General features: G+C 42.5%; 1 protein-coding gene across 12 annotated transcripts in view; it reads right to left on the bottom strand.

The window, feature by feature from the left end:
* col11a2 (collagen, type XI, alpha 2) overlaps positions 1 to 24773 on the bottom strand; it is an 84079-nt gene that overhangs the window by 36135 nt on the left and 23171 nt on the right. Inside the window, exons 4-20 of one of the 12 annotated variants that reach the window (XM_080787627.1) lie at positions 24543 to 24705; positions 22860 to 22982; positions 16207 to 17757; positions 15751 to 16164; positions 14315 to 14434; positions 11832 to 12044; positions 10947 to 11000; positions 10112 to 10153; positions 9696 to 9758; positions 7681 to 7755; positions 5477 to 5563; positions 5031 to 5087; positions 2631 to 2684; positions 2229 to 2282; positions 2005 to 2058; positions 1415 to 1468; positions 402 to 455 (exon numbers count right to left, since the gene is read on the bottom strand). In XM_080787627.1, coding sequence (XP_080643753.1) covers positions 402 to 455; positions 1415 to 1468; positions 2005 to 2058; positions 2229 to 2282; positions 2631 to 2684; positions 5031 to 5087; positions 5477 to 5563; positions 7681 to 7755; positions 9696 to 9758; positions 10112 to 10153; positions 10947 to 11000; positions 11832 to 12044; positions 14315 to 14434; positions 15751 to 16164; positions 16207 to 17757; positions 22860 to 22982; positions 24543 to 24705 — 3232 coding nt within the window. Of the gene's footprint in view, positions 1 to 401; positions 456 to 1414; positions 1469 to 2004; positions 2059 to 2228; positions 2283 to 2630; positions 2685 to 5030; positions 5088 to 5476; positions 5564 to 7680; positions 7756 to 9695; positions 9759 to 10111; positions 10154 to 10946; positions 11001 to 11831; positions 12045 to 14314; positions 14435 to 15750; positions 17758 to 22859; positions 22983 to 24542; positions 24706 to 24773 lie in introns of all 12 variants that reach the window. The other 11 variants (XM_080787626.1, XM_080787625.1, XM_080787620.1 and 8 more) reach the window with 11 other exon arrangements.

Below are 24773 nucleotides of genomic sequence, written 5' to 3'. Positions count from 1 at the left end.
CGGCGCGGGATTGGTGATCATTGTGGGACAAGTGTTAAGGTGCTGTAAACAAACATTAAAAGTCCGTAGACTTGGCTATGTTTGTTAAAAGTGCTCTAAACAAACCTTAAAATGGCTGACATTGGATATATATATACAGCAGACAGACGACGACAAAAAGACAGATATGTGGTAGATGTGAAGAGAGAAAGATTGGAGGACAGGCAAACAGGTAGACAATATTTAGCTTCTGTGCTAGTCAGACAGGCACACAGTAAAATATTTTCAGAATTTTACCCTGTAGATAAATGCAGACAGGTGGTCCAAGAGACAGACATACAATATCAGACTCAGACAGTCTGACGGTGTTTGGCTGCTGACTAGAATCATTCACATTTTGTTATCATCGTCCAAGTTCTTACCCTCTCTCCATCCTCTCCTTGACCTCCTGCGATTCCCATTCCTCCTGTGTCGCCCTTTATAGTTGGAAAAACAAGTGTTATTATCATGCTTCAATGGAAACTAAAACATAATATAGACACCTAGAATCAACATACCTGCAGTAGAATATAGCTATATAACTATTGGATCATTGAAATAATTTGAATATTGATATCATAATGATATCTCCCTAAAAGATAAATTATGAGAGAGTCATACTGCAGGGAAGCAGGACAGAGATGTGTCTGAATGCTCTGCTATAATTTGGTCAATATTTTATTATGGGCCAGCACCTATGTAATATGCTATTTGGAACTATCTTTTCTTAGTTGTTGATCAGATGAATATAAGAATAGAATTGCATGATCTTTGTTGATGTAACTATCTGATGCAGGGATAAGTGCCTATGAGGAAAGCACTCAAGGCTTTATAAAAAAATGTACAATGTCAGATGTACTGTATATGGTATGTATGGCTCATTTCAGTTCAGTAGTAACATCAGTAGTCCTGCATTCATTGTTAAATGCTTGGATGTCACGTACACAAGCAATTTCATGTGTTGACATGTTGAACGTCAGTTGGCAATAAAGTACATTTTCATTCTTCAAAGTTATTTTGACCAGCTCAGTGGCCTATGTGGTCAGAGTGTCCCGAGACTGGAATGTCGGAGTTCGAGTTGATTTGAAGTCTTAACCCATTTTGGTGCGGGAACCCCTTTTGGTGTTTTAAACATTATGTTATAATTTTGCTTTTGAAAAATAGCAGATCTACAAGCTCATAGCGCGCCACTCTGTGGCGCGCTATGAGCTTGTAGATCTGCTATTTTTTTTTAAATCGGGAAACGGGAAACGGCACACATGGCAACTTGGCTGTAGGGTCGCGCCAAGTGCATTTAGATTCTGATGCAGCCTTGTGTGTGTTGTTGTTGTGTGTGTTGTTGTTGTTGTTGTTGTGTGTGTTGTTGTTGTGTGTGTTGTTGGTGTTATTGACTCACCCTGTGTCCTTTGTCACCAGGCAGCCCAGGCAGGCCATCAAAACCACGGTCACCCTATTGGAGACAGCGCAAGGACATTCAGAAATAACAATACCATTTTTGTATTGCACTCAACAACCTTTGGAAAGACCCCTACAGATGTACTGTACAGTTATGCTGTTATGTCAGGAGGAGATTAACTTAAATTTGTGTTGAACATGTTTTGCCTTTCTCAAATAATAGATTGTCACCACTTTGCGAATTACTGAATGTGAGAGGAATTGGTTGGTAGGATGTATTATTGAAATGGTTACAGTTTGGATGCCACACCGGTATATTTATTTTGAAGTCTGCCAACAAGGTATATTTAATTGAAAGTATATGGGAGATAAAATTCAATTCCTAATTCACATGTACAGTATGCATCAAAAATCGACAGATGCATTGTTTGCTCTTTGGCGCACAGATCGGTGAACCAATAGAATCCACCGGCTGCTTGAATTCACCCCTCTAGACCAGAACTCTCACAGGCTGGGGCAGACAGCATATAAAAGAATGAGGACCCCTCACAGGCTGGAGCAGACAGCATATAAAAGAATGAGGGTCTTCACCTTTGATCCACTCTCTCCTGGCATACCCCTGGCTCCATCAGCTCCAGCACGACCCTGAGGCATGGGGACACACACACATACGGTATATATACACCACATCGTCTCTACAATCTACATCTGTACTCCACAGTTCCAATGCCAACGTGAGCCAGAACAATGACTTCAACAGCCATCTTTCATGGCTTGAGATGTTCAAACCGTATTCATTGTTTTCGGGCACTCACCCTTCTTCCTGATTTCCCTGGAGGTCCCAGCATACCCTGTGGGCCCCTAGAACCCTAGAAGATAAAAATAGGTGAATGTGATGTGATGTGATGTGATGTGTGCGTGTGTGTGTGTGTGTGTGTGTGTGTGTGTGTGTGTGTGTGTGTGTGTGTGTGTGTGAGTGAGATTACTTACAAAGACATAAGTATAAATCAAATATACTGTAGGTGTAGGTGAATATACTGTGTGCATGCATAGTGTGCTTATGCTGTACAGCATGTCTACCAAACTGTCAATCAATGTCTACCGTGAGTACATAATTATTATGGGAATATAAATGATCTTCTGTGAGGTGTCCATTATAACACCTTGCACAGGTGTGACAGTACAGGTGACAGGTCAGGTGGTATAGGGTCATTTACCTGAGGTCCAGGGTCTCCGCTCTCTCCCTTCAAACCATTACTTCCTGGGTCCCCCTGTAAACAGACAGACGCATCACAGCATAGCCTAAAACCATCTGGACATGACACACATGAACCCATTCTGGGCGGTGTTTTAAGCATTATGTTCTACTTTAGCTATTGAAAAATAGCAGAGCTTGTAGATCTGCTATCTTTTTTAAATCATGAAAATGTAGTGCAAATATTTGAATATACAGTATATATATTATTTCGTTTTTAACTCAAATCTTTGCTTCTGGGCGGGGGGGTCCCATCTCAAAGCATACTTTGAGATGGGGGTTGGCAGCCAATTACATATAGTTTTGGGGGTCCTTGACATGAAAATGTTTGAGAACCACTGACATACAACCATGAACCATGTACATGTGTGGATGGGTATTGTACTGTGAGAATATATATTGCAAGTGGGCCCCCAAACACGAAGATTTATTGATGACATAACATTAACGCATTGACTGACAGATTTATTTCTGCCGCATTTAAACGCATCCTTACGATCGCATCCCTACAAGAGACGTTTGCTGCACGTTCGCAAAAAAATAAATAAATAACAGTGTAAAACCACCCATCTGTTCAATAATTGAAAATTGAATGTTGGTCGCCACTGAAGTGGAACGATACAGGAAGGGAGATATGAGTGTTCTAGAGAATTCTCTAGTAGATGGCAGGTACGATTTTTCAACCGTTTTTATGTGTATGCAAATCTGTGCCTGGTTTGCTGGGACCAGATTACACATTACGTCATCGTTGAGAGCTTGGACCAGAGTACATGGTGTGTATATGTATGACTAGCTCTCAGTGATGACGTAAGAGAAATGGTCATCTGTGTAATCTGTCCCAGCAGACCAGGCACAGATTTACAAATTACAAATTTCAAATTACAACTACATATAGAGTATGTAGTTGTAATTTGATTAGCAGTATACTGTGGTTACTTGTTGCAAAAAAGTGACAGACGTCTTTTTCAACCGTTTTTATGTGTATGCAAATCTGTGCCTGGTTTGCTGGGACCAGATTACACATTACGTCATCGTTGAGAGCTGGGACCAGAGTACATGGTGTGTATATGTATGACTAGCTCTCAGTGGTGACGTAAGAGAAATGGTCATCTGTGTACTCTGGTCCCAGCAAACCAGGCACAGATTTGCATACACATAAAAACGGTTGAAAAAGACGGCTGTCACTTTGAAGAGACCGAGCGAAATTATTACTTGCGCGCTCTGCTTGCGCAAGTAAAAATGTAGACGCCTCCATCGGCTCTGGGGTGTGTGTATCTCGAGAGGAGACGACATGGAGGCAAGCTTTTACAGAAGCATGCGTGCGTCACGGAAGGGGACATTCGGTAGGCCAATCAGACAGGCAATGTAAACGTTTGTTTTCTCATGCCAATATTTTGGATTGCATTTTCAAGTCCCGGAAAAGACGCGTTGTGATTGGCCAGTAGTCACTTGAGTGGCAGCGACGCAGCGTGCCTTCCGCACTTCCTCTTGACTTGCTCCTTACGCTGGACACACATGGATCCAATGAACTGCAGCGGCCAATGAGGCATAATTTTTTTTATATCTATGTGTGCCAGAGTTTCTTTGCTTATGACATCATCTCCATGCGCGTATCTACTTTGCTTACATCAGCATTACATGATATTTTGTGAAATGGGAAAAAAAGTTTTTTAAATGTATAGTACTCCCACCATACTGATGAACAGAGGTGTCGGTATCGGCTATTGGAGATCACTGCTACACAAAGTTTACACAGAGTTCATGAGTGCACCTAATAAGTCTCTTACTGGGCTGAATATGACAGCCGCGTTTCTTCTTTTTCATGTGAACAGAGATTATTGTTTTTATAAGCGTGTATATGGGAATCTTTTTTTAAAGGAAGAAAAGACCTGTACGTATGTGGACTAGGCCTTAGTTTTAGTTCAACACATTAATAATAACCCTGAGTTAAATATCATCTCTGTCGGCTGGATATGATCAAGCAGGTAGGGCGTTAATTTAAAGGTAGAGTAAGTGATTTCACTCAAAAAACCTTAGGTTTCGTTTTTGGCTGTGGGACCTAAGCCTTCGTCCAATCAGGATAGAGAGTCAAAAACGAAACCTATGGTTTTTTGACCCCCAGGGGTTAACTGGGGACAGGGAGGAACTCCTTATATGGTCAGCACACTCTATAGTAGAGAGGATTATCACAACAAAACAAAAAAATAAGTGATATTTGAATTAAGTGAAATCACTTACTCTACCTTTAAGCAGAAAACACACAAATATGGAGATATGAGGTTCCTGCCCGACAACAACGATATACAATACAGGTGTGCTGTAACGATATGGAGGAGTCCTCAGGTGCAGCAGGTTAACATACCAGGGGTCCGGGGCGTCCAGTGAATCCCATTGGTCCAGGTGGTCCTTTGAGAGCCATCTGAAGATTAAGAAACATTTGAGTACAAACAATAAGAGAGCATCATAATATAAACTATATGCTTAACAAATAAATAAATAAAAATAGCAGATCTGACTGGTTTGTCAGCTTGTAGATGGAATATTTTCTGTATTTAATCAAACATTAAAACAAAAGTAAAGAAAAGAAAAAATACACAGACAATACTTTGCCTAAAATATTGTTTGGTAAAAAAATAGGGTTAATATGGTTAAAGCATAATATGATCTCAACTGTAACAGTTTTACAGGCCAGGGTAGACCTTTCTTTGTCCTTAGTTCAAGGTTGGTTGGAGTAGTGGTAGTCTCCAAACCAAACAGAATTAGGAGAGGTGAAAGGTTGCGACAAATTAAATAACCGTGTTCACTCACCCTGGCCTGAGACAAGATGGCGGCTGCCTGAGCCTCCTGTGCTGACACACTGGGACCCTTATCTCCTCCACTCTGGCCAAAACGGAACTAGAAGAGGAGAATTGAAGTAGTTTGTCATGAATTATAAGAAAGAAGAAGTTAAATCAGCTATAACATGCATTTTAAAACTCTTTAATATTTAATATCTGTCTATGTCCCTCAAACCTATTTCTAATGGTTTGAGCCTCAATCACCACTCTGATATAACCAGTCAATGGCATTTATTTTTTGCTTCTGAGGCAGTTTTAGCTGCAGTACCACAATGTCCTTAGGTGGTGCTGATATGCAACTTATTTAATATTTGAGTCATTATAATACTGATGCTAGATAAACCCAGGCTTGTTTCCATTCCATGCCAGCTTGGAAAATCAACAATGTAAACAAAGTGGAAATGCAAATTTTGAACTGAAGACTGAAGAGAGGGAGGAATTATACAAAGTAGGCTGATACTGATGACATCACGCATATGACCAAATCAGTTGAGCTTTTCCTGAGAGCAATTTCCATAAAAGCCCCATATGATGAGAAAGCCTGATTGTTCAAAATTGCGTATTTGTGGGGATAGAAAATACATAGGGGAGCCCAAAAAACACCAACTTCTTTTAATTTCCTTTAAACTGGTAGTTTTCCTAAGAGAGATGTTCCTAAGAGACACATCTCTGCTCAATCGTACTGTATCATCTAGGTTCCCAAATGTTTTGACTAATGTTTTCATAAATCAGTGCTATTGAACACCCTGTCTGTTTGTTGTTTCCAAAAAAATGATTCAATGCAAAGTGCTTTGGACAAAACCTCTTAACTTCATTGGACCCTCAAACTGTCTGCTAAAGCAGCTAACTCCACCACCTCTCCCCCTCTCATGGAAGTAATTGACAATAAATAAAGTCACAACACCAACTTTGAGGAGGCAGTATTGCTTCTTTTTTTTAATATACGGTTTTCTTAATTTCTTGAAGAAATTATATTTTTCATTTTCTGAAAAATGAACATTTTGGAGTTAGGTGGTTTCCCCCCAACAGCAGAGATATTATATATGTTATGGCAATTCTAGGCAAATGGTATGGAGCCAGTTATTGCCACGTGACTCACGAGACCATTTGTGAAATCGATTTTGGCTCTATATGGCTTAGAATGAATGAATGACTCAAATTTGAGGTAGAGTGGACGCTATGTTCATGATCTCTGATGCTGTGTTCCGACGGACGGACATAATCTCCGCCTTCCAGCCTTGCCGCATGCCAGAGATAATGACTAGCCTGGAATCCAGGTGGAGATGGCGTTCATTCAGCTTCTGGGGTTTTTCACTTCACTTCTTTGCCTAGCTATCATCCCGTTTGAACCGCATTTCCAAAATGTCAGCAATTAAGGAAGTGACTCGAATTTTACATTGGAAGGCTCTGTCCCGCCCCACCCACAGACCTTTACATTGGAAGCCACTGGTCCCACCCTGCACCACAGACCAATCAGGGGCCGCGGCTCCTGGGTGCCCGGGCCAGCCCTGTTCCTGCCCTGCTCCCGTCCCTTGGAAATAGCATGATTTCCAGACAGGACAGTGCAGGGAGGAAAAAAAGAATTCCAGACTAGATAATGACAGCTTTCTGTTCTCAAATGTTATGGGCCAGAAGTACAGACTGCCATTCCGAGATTGTGGAATAGATCAGTAATTCTCAACCTGTGAGTCCACTGGTGGCCTGCGAGGGTATTGCAAGTGAGCCCCCAAATTATTGCCAAAACACAAAGATTTTAATGATAATTATTATGAACGTTTCAGGGTATTTAGTTTTCTTTGAGATACACCATGTTAGATCCAGTTATCCAAGCTGGAACACAATCGATTGACTGACCATTAAATTAATTGTGCTCTGAAAACATCGGACACCATCCGATATTTGGGGGGCCGCAAACACTTTTTCAAGTAGGCCCTGATTCATAAAAAGAACCACTGAAATGTGGTAGATTGTCTGGCTTGACTATAGCATGGCACTAATGCTGATAGAGTCAGAGGTGTGATTCGAACTCTAAGGTGCTAATTCTACCATTGAGAGGTTTCACGATGGCGATGCATAGAATAAAGACAGTACAGCTCAGCTGATTTGGTCATATGCGTGATGTCATCAGTGGCAATGTCCATGGCAATGATCGTAAAGGGGTCAAACATGACTCACAGGCAGCATGACAGAGGTACCAGGAGGCCCAGGAATTCCATCAGCTCCAGGGATACCAGCCTTACCAGGAACACCCTGAAAAATGGAGACAGGAGTGAGTAGAGTAGTGAGTCAAACTGACTACTCAAATCCTTATTTCTGTAACTGAGAGTGTACAAAATATAACCAAAATATAACCAAAAATACATGTAACCCAAGAACATTAAACACAACTTTTGTCACACCATCACTAAACCCGGGTATATTTTACCCCATGTAAAAAACATATTCCATAAAACATATGGAACAGTGCCCGTTGGGGGTGATCAGGTGTGATCAATTGGCTAATTAAGGGTGAGGTCGCGCATCATTGTGGTGGTGGTGTGTCAAATGCATGCCCCACCCAGTTATTATGTCGGTGTCCCTTTTATGCTCATATATGGAGTTCTTTGTCAGGCATGCCCAAATATTGAGTCTATGCAGATGTCAGTCAGAACATATTTGTGATATAAGAACAGGTCAGCTCCATACAGTATATGGAGCCTGGTCACTGGGCAGGGGCCCTGTCCAGAGCCCGGGCAGAGGCCTTTTGTGGCGGTACTGGACAACCGTAAGTCCGACCGACTCGACACCAGGCGCTGCACTCCCTGTGGAGGTGTGGAACGCATGTGTCGAATTTGAAGTCGGTGCGGCGAACGGTTCTCGAGTTACGTGGATTACAGACGTACACTACACACGTATGTACACACAAAGACTTATGTATAGGTATAGCAATACATGGCAATGGTACTCTTCTTTAATATTTCAAATATTAAAGAAAAACTAGATATCATGGAGTGGCCCAATCATAGGTGGACAAAATTTGTGAAAAATGTGGGTATTAAAAATCATGAAGTGAGGGGCGCTCTTACATCATACATCATTTAATTCCGGCCATTGAGAATTTGCTTCTTCAACTTCATCTTCAATGTTTACGCAATGTTTGTGTGTACACAAAAGCTCAAAACTTTCCATTCATTGTCAATGGCAATTCATGTTTGTGTTAGGACAAAGTTTGTGTTTACACACACACACACACACACACACACACACACACACACACACACAAAAAGCTGGACATAGGAGGGGCTAGCGCCCCTCAAAAATATTCCTAAAATAATTGAGCTGGAACTTCTCCTTGGGCCATCCATTCCTGGGGGAGGGGGGGAAGTCTCACTTGTGTGAAGTCAGGTGCGCTCTTATCATTATACATCACATTCCGTGTTCAGCCAATCAAATCATCACTATGTGGTACTGGTACACACAAACACACAAAGCTGGCCAATCATATCATCACAAATATGGTACACACAAACACACAAAGCTGGGAATAGGAGTGGGTACCTTCATCAGCAACATTATGGAAATCACATAAACATAATTATCCGGGGTGAAAATCACCCGGGTTTGGTGCTCTAGGGTTAATTAAGGTCAAAGTGTCCCAAAGTGTCCCTGCTGAAACCCTATTTCTCCCGTGTGACTAACAAAGGCCTCCCTCTCCCAAAGCCTGAGTTGTACTTATACTGAGAATGTGCATTGTGTAGTGCGACTCGTGCCGCTAAGATTTACTGTACAAGCTCACAACGCATAACATCGCAATGTATTGTGAGCTTGTTGATCTGCTATTTCTGCGTGACACTGGCACACTAGCAGTACATCACACCTGATACTGCATGACACAGCATCTTCCTATTGACAGCACATCCATAAATGTAAAAAAAAAATAGGGCAGGAGCCTATCTCCTGTTTCTGTAGCGTGAGGGAGCTCAAGGCCTGGACATGACGCTACTATATCGCTGGGACTTACCCCAATCCAACCCTTGATGCTGAGTGCCAAGCAGGGAGGCATTGGGTAACATTTGTATAGTCTTTGGTATGACCCAGCCTGGGATCGAACCCCGACCTCCCAGTCTCAGGGTGGACACTCTAACCACAACTCCACTGGGCAAAGAGTTTAAGTAACATCTCATCTAAAAAAATACATGGGAAATACTGACCCTCTCACCAGGATCACCAACAGAGCCGGGGGGTCCAGAAGATCCAGACGGGCCGCTGGGACCCTAAAAGACAAAGGCAGAGTTGAACAGAAAAAAAACTGACAGAGACTAAGGCACAGGAAAGGATGGCAAGGCAAAGAAAAAGAGAATCCCAATACATTTAGAAAATAAAATACTGCCTTAATATATATATCTTTGATAGATAATCATCGAGTACTGAATTTAAATACTGTGCTACACATGACTAGACAAAGTTTTTTACACCAGTGCTACACCAAGAAATTAAAGAATATATTCTATTCTAGTCAAGCCTGTTTTTGCTCTTTAAGCCATTCATGCCATGGTTGCTACTTATTTGTCAAGGATATTAAATATTACTGCTGTTTCATTATAATATAATATTGTCATTGACTTACAGCTGGTCCCTCTGGTCCGGGAGGTCCCTCAATCAACATACCCTGGAGAAGGTAAAAAACCAACACAATGAAGATGAGCCAGATGGAAGAGTTCCCGTCCAAAATAAGATAAAAGCACTACAAATACTGACTCCAAGAGACAGTAGCCTATAGTCTCAGCCTCCCCAGTAAGTCCAGGAGTGAAGTAGAACTTAGTATTGCTTGCTTCAAGTATTGCTTAAAGAGTCGGCTTGTTGACAGACACACTCAGGCTACTGTTGAGAGCCATGAGAGAGAAGCTGATGAACAGCTAAAAGACACGCACATCCTAGAGTAGACCTACCGGTATTAGGCTGGATGCTGGATGAAAAAAAGTTAAACAGTGTATAAGAATAAAAGATCCGCACACCATGAGTATTGCTGCTCCCAAATGAAATTTTACAAGAAAAAAAACTTTTTGGGAACAGCAATACGGTTTACATCCGTTTCTGTCCAGTCTCATATAGGAGTCATAATATGAGTCTACTATAGTATACTATAGTGAATTTGCCTGCATCTCTTTCCCTGTCTATCTTATCTTTCTTTCTACCCCCCCACTCCTCTCCCCCGAAACGGTCGAGGCCGTTTTTCGTTACCACTGTCGCAATATTGCTTGCTCTGGGTGGTGTCTTGAGACAACTTGTTGTGATTTGACACTTAAATAAAATTCCAAGGGGACGTTTGTGCCAAATGTCATGAACTTCCCTCAATAAAGTCTTCCCGTTCACAAGGTTGGACAGATAACATAATGCCTCCTGGCACAGCTGTCCACCGGTGGAGGCATAAAAATGAATGGATGGATGAACAAGTAACTCACAGGCTCCAGGACAGCAGGCTCTCCCTTCTCTCCTTTCTGGGCAGTGATGGCGGCCTGAGGAAAACACACATGTAGCCAACAACACAGCACAGTCAGTACAAAAGTACACACATACACACACACACACACACACACACACACGCACACGTGCTGTCAAACTAAATGCCATTTAGGGATGCGTATCCATGTCAGGTAAACATACAGTCAAATGTATGAATAAAATGATCAAATCATAACTCTGTAAACAGCATCAATCAATTCTTCCATTCCATTTTGAATGTCAATCGCAACGCAAGGCGTACAAACGTCAAAACGACCTGCTCCAACTGTGAGACAGAGAGTAAGGAAATGGAAGAGTTACCCACGAGTCCTTGCTTCACTTAACTGTGTCCATTAATACTTGTCTTTTTCCCCCATTGACACAGAAGTTTGCATACGCTTAATAGCAAGTCTAAATAATGCCATAAACAATTCCTTGTTTATGGCAGGTAACAGAGGTAACAGGCATTCAAAGAAAATGAACCAAGGGCCTGGTCATTTTTCTGCACTTGTGAATGCCCCTTTGTTTATGTAGCTGTCTTATATAGAGACTTACTATACACACAATATAGAGTAAATCCCCATTTCAACCAGTAATGCAGGAACCAGATCTTGGCCGAAACAGTATTTGAAATGGTTTCTCATATACATACATACATCCATACACATTTAGACTGCCATTAAACTGCCATTGATCTGGAACCCAATGTATTTGAAAGTACCATACCTCAAATACAATTCCACCTAGATTGATTTGGTTGAAATGTAAAGAGATTTTTTTGCTCTTTCTTTGGGTTCTCTCTTTGTTTTCCCGGGCCCTATCCGTGGAGCAACAAATTGACTTACGCCTCCCTCGTCCGTCACAGCGGACAGGGCGGGGCCCAGGTTGGCATCGCCCTCTCCGCCGGCCTTCTCTGGCAGCGGCGGCTCGTTGTAGTCCCGGTAGGAATAGTCGTATTCCTTCAGGCCCACGTCCCCGGTCACATACTCCTCTGTGAACAGCTCCTCACCCACTGACTTGACGGCGTCTACCACCTCTTCCACCACCGTCTGCTCCACCTGGACAACCGGCGCGGTGGCAGATCGGCAGATGGCCGGGTGGCAAGGGGAGCGGAGAACAGATGAAGAGATGGCAGGAGGGAGGACAGGATGAAGGGAGTAAAGTGGTAGAAGGGGGTTTGTCGCAAAGGAGGACAGAGAGGTATTGAAGGAATGAAGGAAAGAGTGGAGAAAGAGAAGGAGCCATGATGGAGGAAGTAGTAGAAGAGGGCATATGAGAGTCTTACCTTGTGCAATAAACAGACAGTGAGACAGGGATATACTGTAGTGTAGAGAAAACTGGCATCTCATGGACCTTACTGCAGGTAACTCTGGGCTGACTTTCCCCAAGCGAATCCTCAAATACTGCCTTAAATCTCACATTAATCATCTATCATTTAGTTCATGATCATGTGCGTTTCCACCAAAGCGTGTGCATAGATACTAGCTTGTGTGTTATGGTAAGTTACCAATTGTATACTGTACTGTATATAGCCTATAGGGCCTATGTTATTTTATGTTGTTTAAAAGATAAATAGAAAAAATATGTTTTTGTCTCAAGCAAACACAAATATGTTGAAAAGAAAAACAAATTGTATTTCAATTAAATAATTTGTATGTTGTCGGTCAAATTCCCTCAAACACTTGTCATATTGCAGAAGAACATTTTATAATTTTGTCCTTTATCTAACATTGTAAGATAATTAGCTCTCTTCCGTGAAATAACCAAGGAGACAATGTGACAAATAAATGGTGAACAAAACAAATTCCACATATTCCAAATATCTCCTTGAAGACCATTAACACACAAGAGAGATGAAGCACCTTGCTTTGTTAAAACATAAAGCTACTGCTGCCATGGAGCAAAGCTATTAGTGCTATGTTATTTATCTAGTTAACTTACCATGTGTGATTAAAATATCTCCTATATGAATCCGATGGAATTATCTTTGAATGGCTTCTCTTGGAAAAAGAACCAGTGCATGAATGCACAAAAGAAAGTCTAAATAACAACTGCACAAGGGAATGTCTTCTATTAAAACAAATCTATGCAATAACAGTTATTTGCTTAAGATAAATCTCTTATACTGTGTAGGTGATGCATTCCAAAACAGTCAAAGATCTCCGTGGCATCAAAACTGACTTTTAGCTCTCCTCATAAATGAACAGTGGAAAACATCAACAAACAGAGTAGGCTAAAGATGCTAATGGTGGTCAATTAGCATGATCACCAAAACACAACTCGGTCACAAACAGTTATTTGGGCTGTGAAGGCAGCCACAACTACTACTACCACAATACGTTCTCACACAAAATGCATGTTAGATTTGTGATCAAGCAAGAATGCATTCAAATTCATCACTTTTTTGTTGTTCTGGTTAAAATGCATATCAAATATCCTTGTGTGCCTCCCGATTTACTCAAGATGGTTTTGTTCTCATCTCAAGACCACTAACACAACGTTATTTCTTGATATGAGAACAAATGTGCATCTTGTGGGTTAGGGCAAATGAGAGTCACATGAGAATGTTTGATGATACAATAATGATGCCATGTGATGCATTCTTCTTTAGATCAGTTATATGTCTCGTCTCTTAGTAGTTGAAGAAATGAGATCTTGTTATGATGACTAGTAACTACTTTGGTTCCACTACTAGTACATGGGCTGGGCTCACCACCACATTTATATTCCAGTCAATTCTTCCCTTCTTGTTTGCATCTTTTGATAAGAGATCTTCAACCTCTCAGTATTTTAGTTTTCGTTCATCAATTTGCAGGTTTCCAGTGCCAGTAAAACTACAAGGTTGCTGTACCTACAGGGATCCAAAACTAAACTGGTCAAGTTTAACCTCTTGGATAAATGGAGTAAACAGTGTAGTCACTTTTAAAATGGCATCCCTATATTCGGTGTGTTTAATCAATCATTATCAACAATTTGTTCTACAATAGCAGAAATAGCTCACCTGCAAACTCAAAATGTGTCACGATACGACACGCAAGCTTGTAGATCGGCTATTTTTACTAGGTAGGTTGTAATACAAATATGCTTTAAGTGGTTAAATGCGTCAAATCGATTGAATAGATTTGATTAATCGAAAAGGTCAGCGAATAATCAAGAAAATAATCTATAGTAGCTGCCCTAAAAGCTGAGCTAAAACGGGATGTCGCAATCTTTTAACAGATTGCAACGAGTGGCCATACTTATACCTGCTGGGGTTTACTGTGCTTTCTGTGCTGAATCAATATCTTCTGTATCTGTGTCTCTGATCAGTATGAATGCTTTCCATTACCTGGCCAGTTGCCTCTTCTTGTCCAATGATCTCACCCTCTGGCTGTGGCACCTCCTCCTCATAATAATATTCCGTCTCTGTAGGGGTGTGGCCAGCCTCAGAATGCTCAGTATCTACGTCCTGATTGGTCAAGTTGACAGGAAGTAGTTGGGAGCGGGAAGGAAGTAAGCAGATTTAATTCGAAGAGGGCGGTTAGTTCGAAGTCCGGTGGCATGAGGTGAGTTAAGAGAGGAGGATTGGAACACATCATAAAATGGTAGGTTGCCAGACACAAGGAAGATTTGACAATGGCAACTCACATTTTCAAAGATATGAGATCTCATGTTTGAAAAGAAATTTCAGCGTGTTTTTGAACATCGATGACTATAAATGTTGCCAGCTGCAAGATTTAGGGAGTCATCGAGACTTTGTCATCTTTGCTGAAATTTATTTTCTTTGGTAAATGGTTTTAAAAAGCCCACAACGCCATGGTAAATTCATGAGATGGTCTGGTATGCTCTTACTGGTGTCCGAGGAACCACCAAGGGCCTGTCACCAAGTGATGAAAATATACTATACCCTTTCGGGTCCATTTGTTTACATTTGTACATCCTCAGTGATAAATTAACACTGGGGATTTTACTGTATAGGATCAAAATATCATCACTTTGGGATATTTGGTGTCACCGAAGGTCCCAGAATTGAGCGCCAACCAACCCAATCAGCAGCTGTGAGGCTGCTTCATTCATATCTGATACGAAATATGACCAAAGACAGGAAGATAGAAAACACAGATACTTGAGAGAGAGAAAAAAAAAATGAAAGAGACAGAGTAACGGAGAAGTTTGGGAACATTTGTGTTGTATGTAGTACTGTGAATGTGTGTATGTAAGTTTTCTCTTCAGTTTCTACATTATTGCAGTCTGTGCTCTTTAGTGTGACGAATGTGTACTGTTAAATATCAATGTCACCGCTAGATAAACGTGGTAGGTTTGGACTCCAGAGATCCATTTTCAAAGTGAGGAGGAAAGAGACTGCACAATTAGCCATGCTTCAATGTGACAGTCTCATAATCTGCTGTATCATATCATATTTATACAGAGATTGTGCTGATCATGAATGATCATATGATATATACGCAGGGGATGAGAGGGGTCCAGATCGGAATGACCAAACTTCCTTTCTGGAGACCAGGAAGTCCAACATAGAAGAGTTACCACAAACTTTGCACAGATATTCAATACAACCATCTAATTTGATTATCACCAATGCCTGTACATTATTTCACTTCAAGATATATATTTTGCTTAGTTATAATTAAATTTTGTTTTCTTGGGTGCAAAACTTTGTGGTAAAACCTTGCATGCTGAAGGACTCTCCGGTAGCCAAAAAGGACAGGTTGGAACATACAGCTCTGGATATCTTGGGGCCCCAAATCACAGGCCTTCCTGTTGTACCTGTTGATAACCGTTGCCGTTTTTCTTCTCCGGTACCGTGGTGCCGCTCAGTGCAGTCTTGTCGAAGGGTGGGAATAGTTTGTGCTGGGATTTGACGTTATTGAGATCCACCACTGTCACCTTGGGCTTCGACGGTTTGGGGGGAGTCGGCAGGACAGGAACGGATGTAGGCGGATCTTTCTTTGTGATGACAGGCTTTTCGACCACGGTTTTCACTTTTTCTACTTTGCTAACAGGTTTGACCAGGGGGACTTTAGTGACCACAGTTTTAACTTTAATGACCTCTTTGACCTCTGCCCTGATCTCAGTTTTTGTCACCGGAGCTTTGGTGGCTGCAGGTTTCGGCACCTTTGCAGGTTCCGGCACCTTTGCAGGTTCGGGTTTTGGCGCCTTTGTGGGTTCGGGTTTTGGCGCCTTTGTGGGTTCGGGTTTTGGCGCCTTTGCGGGTTCGGGAGCCTTTGTGGGTTCGGGTTTCGGCGCCTTTGTGGGTTCGGGTTTCGGCACCTTTGCGGGTTCGGGTTTCAGTACCTTTGTGGGTTCTGGTTTTGGCGCCTTTGTGGGTTCTGGTTTCAGTGCCTTTGCGGGTTCGGGTTTTTCTGCTTTCGTGAGTTCGGCTTTTGTCACTTTTGTGGGTGCAGGTTTAGGAGCCTTGGGAGCTACAACTTTTACCGCAGGTTTTGCTGCACTGACGACAGTCTTCTCTACTTTTTCTACTTTAACAACTTTCTCAGCCTTGGCTTTAGTAGTGGTTTCAATTTTTACAACTTTGGCAGCACCGTTAGCTTTCTTCTCTACTGCAGCTTTACCATTCTCTTTTGCCTCTCCACTGACTTTGTTCTCCGCTTTACCATTGACCTTCACTTTCACTTCAACGGGTGCTTTGCCGTTAGCTTTGGCCTCTCCATTGACTTTCTTCTCTGTGGTTTTGCCATTTCCGTTAGCTTTAGCTTGAACGGTTGTTTTCCCATTACCATTAACTTTCTTCTCTGCTACAGCCTTGCCATTTCCATTCACAGAAACCTTGGCCTCTGCGGCAGGCTTGGCCTCAGCTGCAGGCTTGGCCTCAGCGTCAGGCTTGGCCTCAGCGGCAGGCTTGGCCTCAACGGCAGGCTTGGCCTCAGCTGCAGCTTTGCCATTTCCATTTATAGCAGGTTTGGCCTCAGCAGCAGGTTTGGCCTCAGCTGCAGGCTTGGCCTCAGCTGCAGGCTTGGCCGCAGCAGCAGGCTTGGCCGCAGCTGCAGCCTTGGCCGCAGCTGCAGCTTTGCCATTTCCATTTATAGCAGGTTTGGCCGCAGCTGCAGGCTTGGCTTCAGCTGCAGGCTTGGCCTCAGCTGCAGGCTTGGCCGCAGCTGCAGGCTTGGCTTCAGCTGCAGGCTTGGCCGCAGCTGCAGGCTTGGCCTCAGCTGCAGGCTTGGCCTCAGCTGCAGGCTTGGCCTCAGCTGCAGGCTTGGCCGCAGCTGCAGGCTTGGCCGCAGCTGCAGTCTTGCCATTTCCATTCACAGCAACCTTGGCCTCAGCTGCAACCTTGGCCTCAGCAGCAGGCTTGGCCTCAGCAGCAGGCTTGGCCTCAGCTGCGACCTTGGCCTCAGCTACAGGTTTGGCCTCAACAGCAGCTGCAGGCTTACCGTTACCATTAACTTTAGCCTCGGCTGCCTTTCCATTGCCATTAACTTTAGCCTCGGCTGCTTTTCCATTTCCATTGCCGTTAACTTTAGCTGCACCATTGACTTTCTTTTCAATGGCAACTTTGCCGTTGCCATTCTTTGCAGGGGCGGCACCTGGCTTGGGCTTAGCGGCCACGGTGGGTTTGATCTTTGAGAGGAGGATGTCTAGAGCAGCTGGCTTAGCTTTGGAAGACTTGGTGGGGGAAGACTTGGGCGCTTTGGTGGGCATGGGCGGCTTGACTACCAGTTTGGATGGTGCCTTGGCTGGCTTGGCTGGCGGAGTGGGTTTGACTTTGAGAGCCGCAGCTTTAGAGGGGGCTGGCTTCGCATTGGCCGGTTTCTTCTATTATTGCGCATATATGAATGGTTTGAGAAGTAGTGTGTGTAAAGTGAAGGTGAAGTGAATGTGGACAGAGACACAGTGAGAGAGCAGAGTGAGAGATGGAGAGATACGGTGTGTGGAGGGGTTGGGAGGGGACGAAAAACACAAACAAGGGATGGACAGAAGGAGAGAGAAAGACAAAAGAGTGGGTGTTTTGAGACACAGTGACATAAAGATGGCTAAGGCTTGGATGATTTACTGAGACTGTTCAGGCATTACTGGATACAGCTGGAAATTAGGTGTATTTTCTATGAATGACCACTGAAGTATCAATTTAAAATGACAATACATCAAGAAGGACATAAGGTGTAATTCATTATTTTGTTGAATAAAAAATAGTAAAACGTAATCAAAACACTAAATGATTTAGCCGATTCTGAATATGTAGCTGGTCTCTCCAGTAATGCCATTCTCCATTATTAAATGAATTAAATGACAAAGCAGCATCTTCTTGCAAATGAGGTGTGGAGCCTCGTGCTCTGCAGAGGCACTGGGGGGCTATGTCAGGTAAAGCTAGTGCTGAACACACACACACACACACACACACACGCACACGCACGTGTGTCTACACAGACACACTCTTCACTGAAACACTGGCATCAGTTGTACATACATACCCCACACATACACTCACATACACACTTTGCTAATGCTTTGATGAAGCTGTCCAACTGCGGGTGAGAGAGGGAGATGCTGCTAAAAAGCCAGTAAAAAGATCTGAGGTCAGGCAAGCAGATGCATGTTAGTTTGACTCCAACTGCATTCATTCATTCATTCAAAAACACACAAATCCACTTGCTGCTACACAGGAGACACATGCAAGGACACATGCTGAACTACTAGAGAACCCAGAATTGCCCAGATTGGATATTCAGTACGTACCAAGAAGTGATAAAAATGATGCACAGAACAGAAAGACCGTGGCATACCTACTTGTGTTTCTATGTCATACCAAGGTCAGTTCTTTCATTCTAGATGTACGACCTCGAATGCATGAACCGAGAGAAACGCACGTGCATTGACAATTCCCACGTTGACAAAGACAAAGACACAGGGTGACACAGAGGAAAACGCATGCGATGACATCCCACAACAACATCAAGAAATCATGCAATATATAGTAACAAGACAATATAATCAAGTCTTGAGTCAAATAGTATTTGCAAATACCCATAAAGTTTGTTTCAATCCACTTCGCAGCTTAATGGGCAGGGCTTATACTAGACGGGAGGACAATACGACAAGCTGCAGAAAGTCTGGACAATCGCAGCGCCGTGAATTCCCCCGAATGTGGTAAAACGCTATCCATCGTACAAGCAGAGGAGCTTGAAACAAACGAACGCCAGTTATTCGTAAATACTATTGAACGCGTGTCTGACACAATGTTTTCTTATGTTATGTTAACCCGGCATTCCATATTATCACCATCCTGTCAGGATGGACAAACACCCAGGCACTATTAACATCGACCGCATCACTCAGATGACGGGCTTTCGTGCAGATGTTAGAACCAGAGGAATGGAAGGAGCGTCATAAGGATCATATGGAACAAGCTTCTTCTGTACTTGTTGTCGTGCGTGGCAGTTGGCATGACCCAGGACTTATGGTGTGCAATGGTGTTTACACACTACACAATCAAATCTCGGGTGTTAATTAAAAGATTGTGTAAAAATGTGAATTTTTACTCTCTCAGCATTAAATTATACACCCCAGAATCGATTGTGTATTGCTGCTGTAGTGTGTGTGTGTGTGTGTGTGTGTGTGTGTGTGTGTGTGAGAGTGAGATACAACACAGCTATACCCTATAAGCCCTCCCAGTGCCCCATCCATGTGAGCGCAGAGCCACACACTGAACATACACAAAACAAAATTAAAACACATTGAATGGGACAAGGATACATCACAATGTTATTGTACAGTGTAGTGTTAATTGTTATTGATGAAAACGAGGTGCACGTAGTGTGTGAGTGTACGGTGTCAATAAAAATAAAAAAACCTTTGATTTTAAAAGAGGGTGACCGGGTGAGAGAGACTGACGAGAGGGAGAAACTACTGACTAAATCAAGGTATTAACAACATAAAGAATTGTAAGCAATCAAACTGTCTGATGTCAAAGCATACGGCACGTTAATTAATGAACTGTCACTGCAAACATTTTCTATGTCATTCAAATGCTGTCCATGCAAAGAACAATAATTTTAACGATAACAATAAATGGTTTTTTTTTATCGTTCTACAGTTAACTGACATGGAGGGCAGAGTCCACACCACCAACTACAGACACTGTCGTTGGGAAAACTCTCATAGCACTTTGATGAACGATAGAAAGTCAATCAAAACAAAAACAAAAACACTTTACTGAACGTTATGGTTCAGTGTGGATAATCACATCATTATCATATTTTTTATAATATTTTCTTTATAATCATCGTTCTTGTTGTGGACAGCCTTTACACACGCCAATTTTACAATTTGAATGTTACATTTGCAAATGGAACCATGACTCTCTTAATAAGGAATGAATAGATTTTACAGAGTACTTTCTCTCTGTGTCTCTCTCTCTCTCTCTCTCTCTCTGTCACTCTCCATCTCTCCCTCCACACCCACTCCCTCTTTTCTCCTAATCCCCCTCTCTCTCGCTTCTTCTTTTACCTGGTGACTGGTAGTGGGGAGGTGGTCTGTGGTCTCTTCGTAATAATAGGGGTATTCATGGTTATCTTGTTCCTCATCAAAGTACTGAGAGAGATGGATGGAGTATAGAGCGAAGGAGGTGGAGAGAAAGGGAAGCAGGGATGGGGTGGATGGATGGATGGAACGAATAGAGGCAGGAATGGATGGTTGGACGAAGACAATGGAATTGATGGAAGGGGGAGGGAGAGGGGCTCACATGATAGCAGAGGAATGGAGGGAGAGGAATGTGTGACAGCGGAGGTGAAGAGTAAGGGGAGAAAAAGATATGGAGGGAGAGGTTGGAGGAGCCATGAACGGATGAGAGAGAGAGACAGAGAGAGAGAGAGAGAGAGAGAGAGAGACAGAGAGACAAAGGGAGAGAGCAAAGCAGATGGTAACTTATTTTCTATTCATCGGGTGGCCCACAGTAAATCTGGAACGTTCATTTAAGTGAGGATGCACCATCGATGGATGAGAAAACCAAGCACAAAGGCAATGAATAAAACCCACACTGATTTATATTCATTCACAAAGCAACGTCATCCCAACAGCATCAACGTGACACAGGGTCACGGGGCACTGGGCTACTGACAGATGTATGGTTTAGAATTTAATTAATGGACTTTTCACCTAAATCAATTGGTTTGTCTCTCTTAAATGTCACACCTATCCCCAATACATAGTGAATTTAGATGCATTTTTTCCCCTCCCAGTGATGGAAGTGTTTCATTATTATCTTATTAACTACTATACAGGCTGTACTGACAATTTCTTTGGATGAGTCAAAATCATTTTAAATCGTACTTGTTATTGGATTAACAGATTATATATTTAGAAAGTAACTGTATATTTTGGTGTAAACAATTAACTTACAGTATACAACAAGTCTCAGTGAATAGAGCGGGTCCATCTTAAACCATCTTTGTTTGAAGCAATTGTTTGCTACGTCCCTAGAGAAGCAATTACTGTACAATCGTGGTTATGTTTCCCAAAGTGTCTATGACCTGACACGTGCCTTCTGCTTCAACCCACCGGGAGAAAGCAAAATATAGAAATGATTGAATAAATAAATAAATACAAAGGTTGGTTTGTATCATCCTTTCCCCCTACCATCTTTCTGTGTTCCATTGACCAATGCAACGTAGTTTAAAGGTATGATCAAATTCTATTTAGACTATATATATATATATATATATATATATATATAAAACATACAGTCCCTGATCGTCTCTAGATCCCTTGAGGACAGAGACGGGCAGAGAGTATAAGGTGGGGAGGAAACTGGACTGATACAAACCAGTTGTTGTTGTTGTTGATGATGAAGATGATGATGATGATGCAGGGGAAAGATAGAGAGAAAGAGCACCAGCACTTTGATAGAACCTTGCAGAATGTCCATTCTGTTTAACCACCTATAAGCCCTCTTGTCTTAGAGAACCGGACTTGAGTTACAACTGTACTTTGTACTGTAGCTCACAATACGTCGCGTCGCGACGCGGAGTGAGGTTGTACGTCTGCTATCTTTGGCGAATGTTCTCCCCAGAATACAGATGCTGGGGTTCAATTGGTTAATTTGGCTGGCCCTTAACCAATCGTTATTTACGAACGTCCATCAGCAACGTGTACGTTGCTTTAATACAGATGGCTGCATTAGACTCACACTGTAGGTGAGAGGACTTTCTACATTTATGATGATTCACATCATGATGGGTTTACTTCCCCATTAATAATCCCACCTGTACTCTTATATTAAGCTTTATTTATTTCTTTATGTCTTTATGTTTGTTTAATACCGTATGTCTACCATACGTACTGTATGTAGTACCTATAGCCTTTGAACTGGCCAGAAGCTGCCAAGAACATGGGGAAAAAAGTCTGCAGATTCTGTCTGGGAGGCTGATATAAGCTGTGTGTTAACGTGATTAAGGTGGCCGTCCCTTCTGAAATTAACATTGAACTTGTCTTCAGTGTACATGGGCATTTGTGCATGTGCGTGTGTGTGTGTGTGTGTGTGTGTGTGTGTGTGTGTGTGTGTGTGTGTGTGTGTGTGTGTGTGTGTGTGTGTGTGCGTGCGTGCATGTGTGTGTTGATGAAAGACTGTGCCAATAGTACGCAATTTAACTTTATTATGAGCTGCAGCAATGTATTCCCAAATGAATGTTCAATTACTTAATTCAGCATGTGTACATGTACATACACCCTAGCTACTGTGACAGCAGAATATTGAGAATGTGCATAATGTACACTCATGTGCATACCTTCAGCAAACGTATAATATGTGCATGTATATACTCTGTGTGCCTTGGAGGTGCGGACGTGTGTAGCTGAAGATGCAGCATAATATGCCGATGTATGTGATTGTGTGGTGTATGCCATGGTGGTGTGTTACTCACGTATGTGTTGGGGTCCTGGGCCTGGATCTTGGGCAGAGCGGAGTCACAGTCTGGGCTGTAGTGTTCACAATAGTCATAGGCAGCCTGAGGGTTGGACGCAATCAACAGCTGCTGGATGTCTCCCTGTAGAACAGATTGATGACAAGCACAATCACATTATTGATGACTGCTGTCAAAAAGCATCACCAAAGTAAACTGCACCATTTCAGGCAGTGAGAAAAATTCTGTGGTGGAAAAGTACTAAGTACAATTTTAGGGTACTTTTCAATTAAGTATTTCCAATTTTCTATACTTTTACTACAAATATTATCACTCCACTACAATTATTTGAAAACTATAGTTACCTAGTAGATTTTGATTATTATATACATATAGGCCCTCATTTATATACGCCAAAATATGGGTGCACGCCGGCATTTACCATTTCTGCAAAACCTGGACAAAAATCACGTCAGGTCGGGAGCTGTCGTAGGCTTTGTCCTCAGCTGTTTTTCTGTCGTACACAAGCGGAGCAGCATTGTCTGAACTGCTGACATGCTGTCACAGGCATCTAAGCATGTATTCACTCCTAAAATGTTAATATAAAACTGTATGTATATAGTCTTACATGTAATTTTTTTTAAATAAAATAAGAGATTTCCAACTTTACAAGCAATTAAAATCGTGCAATTAAAAACAATATAAGATGTTTACAATGTACTGCTTAATCAAACAGTACTTTACTGGCCTTGTTAAACATATATGCGAGCGCACTTGTGAGATGATTTGGGAGCGCATTAGCGTGACATCAGATGCCTATATAATAGTGATATTATTTAAAAAAATATTTAGGCATAAATGGACTGCACGCCTTTATTTCCAAGTGACAATGACAAGCATACAGCTTGCCTATTTGCAATTGTAGGCTATAGGCGTAAGGGGCTCATTCACCATTTATATAAGTGCTTTGACAGTACATTCAGATAAAAGCGAGATCATTTTCAGGAGTCGGGAGGACGGGATCGCTCCTACATGCTGTTATTTAATTCATGCAGGTGTTCGTTCTTTATTTATTTACAACACACCAGTTGCCGTTGGGCTTGCAAGTTGCGTGTGCGTGCGTCTGTGTGTGTGTATGAGAGAGGCGGGGGGGGGGGGGTGAGGCGGGCAGCAAGGCAAGCGGGGGAAACTTTTTTCGTCATGTAACTATGGTTTCCAAGGTCGTACTGCAGTTGTTCATGTCGCAAAAACGAAGGTGAGGCTTGATTTCATAGGGCGTGCCAGATAGATTTCAGCCGTCACATTTATTAACGTCGGAACGTTAAGGAAGGATCAGCTGTTTGCGATCACTTTATAAATGCCGTGGCGACGTGAGTGTACTACAAAACCTACACTCGAATTTGGGGCAGATTTTACACTCAATTGATAAATGAGGGCCATAATATATATACATTAATAACTTCAGCCCTATGTATACTTAGGCTATTGAAAATCACAACAAGTAACGTAACGCATGTGAGGGAACACGCAGTTCCACTGCTCCCTGCTGAACCTGACCAACCTGTAGTTGTCGCTAGTGCACAAATTTAGATCACTCTCACCCTGCCAGCTTTTGTGACGTTCACTGGCCAATGGAACCCCCATCTCCGTCAGTATGTCGGTGGACAGGAACTGTACCTGTTCTACCCTATAGCCCTACTATACCTGGAAGACCTCCTCGTCCAGCAGGCGGGCTCCGAACACGGTGATTCCGTTGGTGTCGACCTCGGCGTGGTTTCCGCGTGGGAGGGGCTTGGTCATCTTCTTCTTACAGTCCAGCAGCAGCGTCACGTTCTTCTTGGACACGGAGATGGCGATGCGGTGCCACCTGCAGGTGCGGGAGAGGAGAGCGACAGCAAGGCCAATAAATGTGTGACGCGGCAGAAGCCATGGGGT

Source organism: Protomyctophum bolini (assembly GCF_963924005.1).
Source record: "Protomyctophum bolini genome assembly, chromosome: 17".
Taxonomy (NCBI): Eukaryota; Metazoa; Chordata; class Actinopteri; order Myctophiformes; family Myctophidae; genus Protomyctophum; species Protomyctophum bolini.
This window is presented reverse-complemented; position numbering and strand designations above follow the sequence as displayed.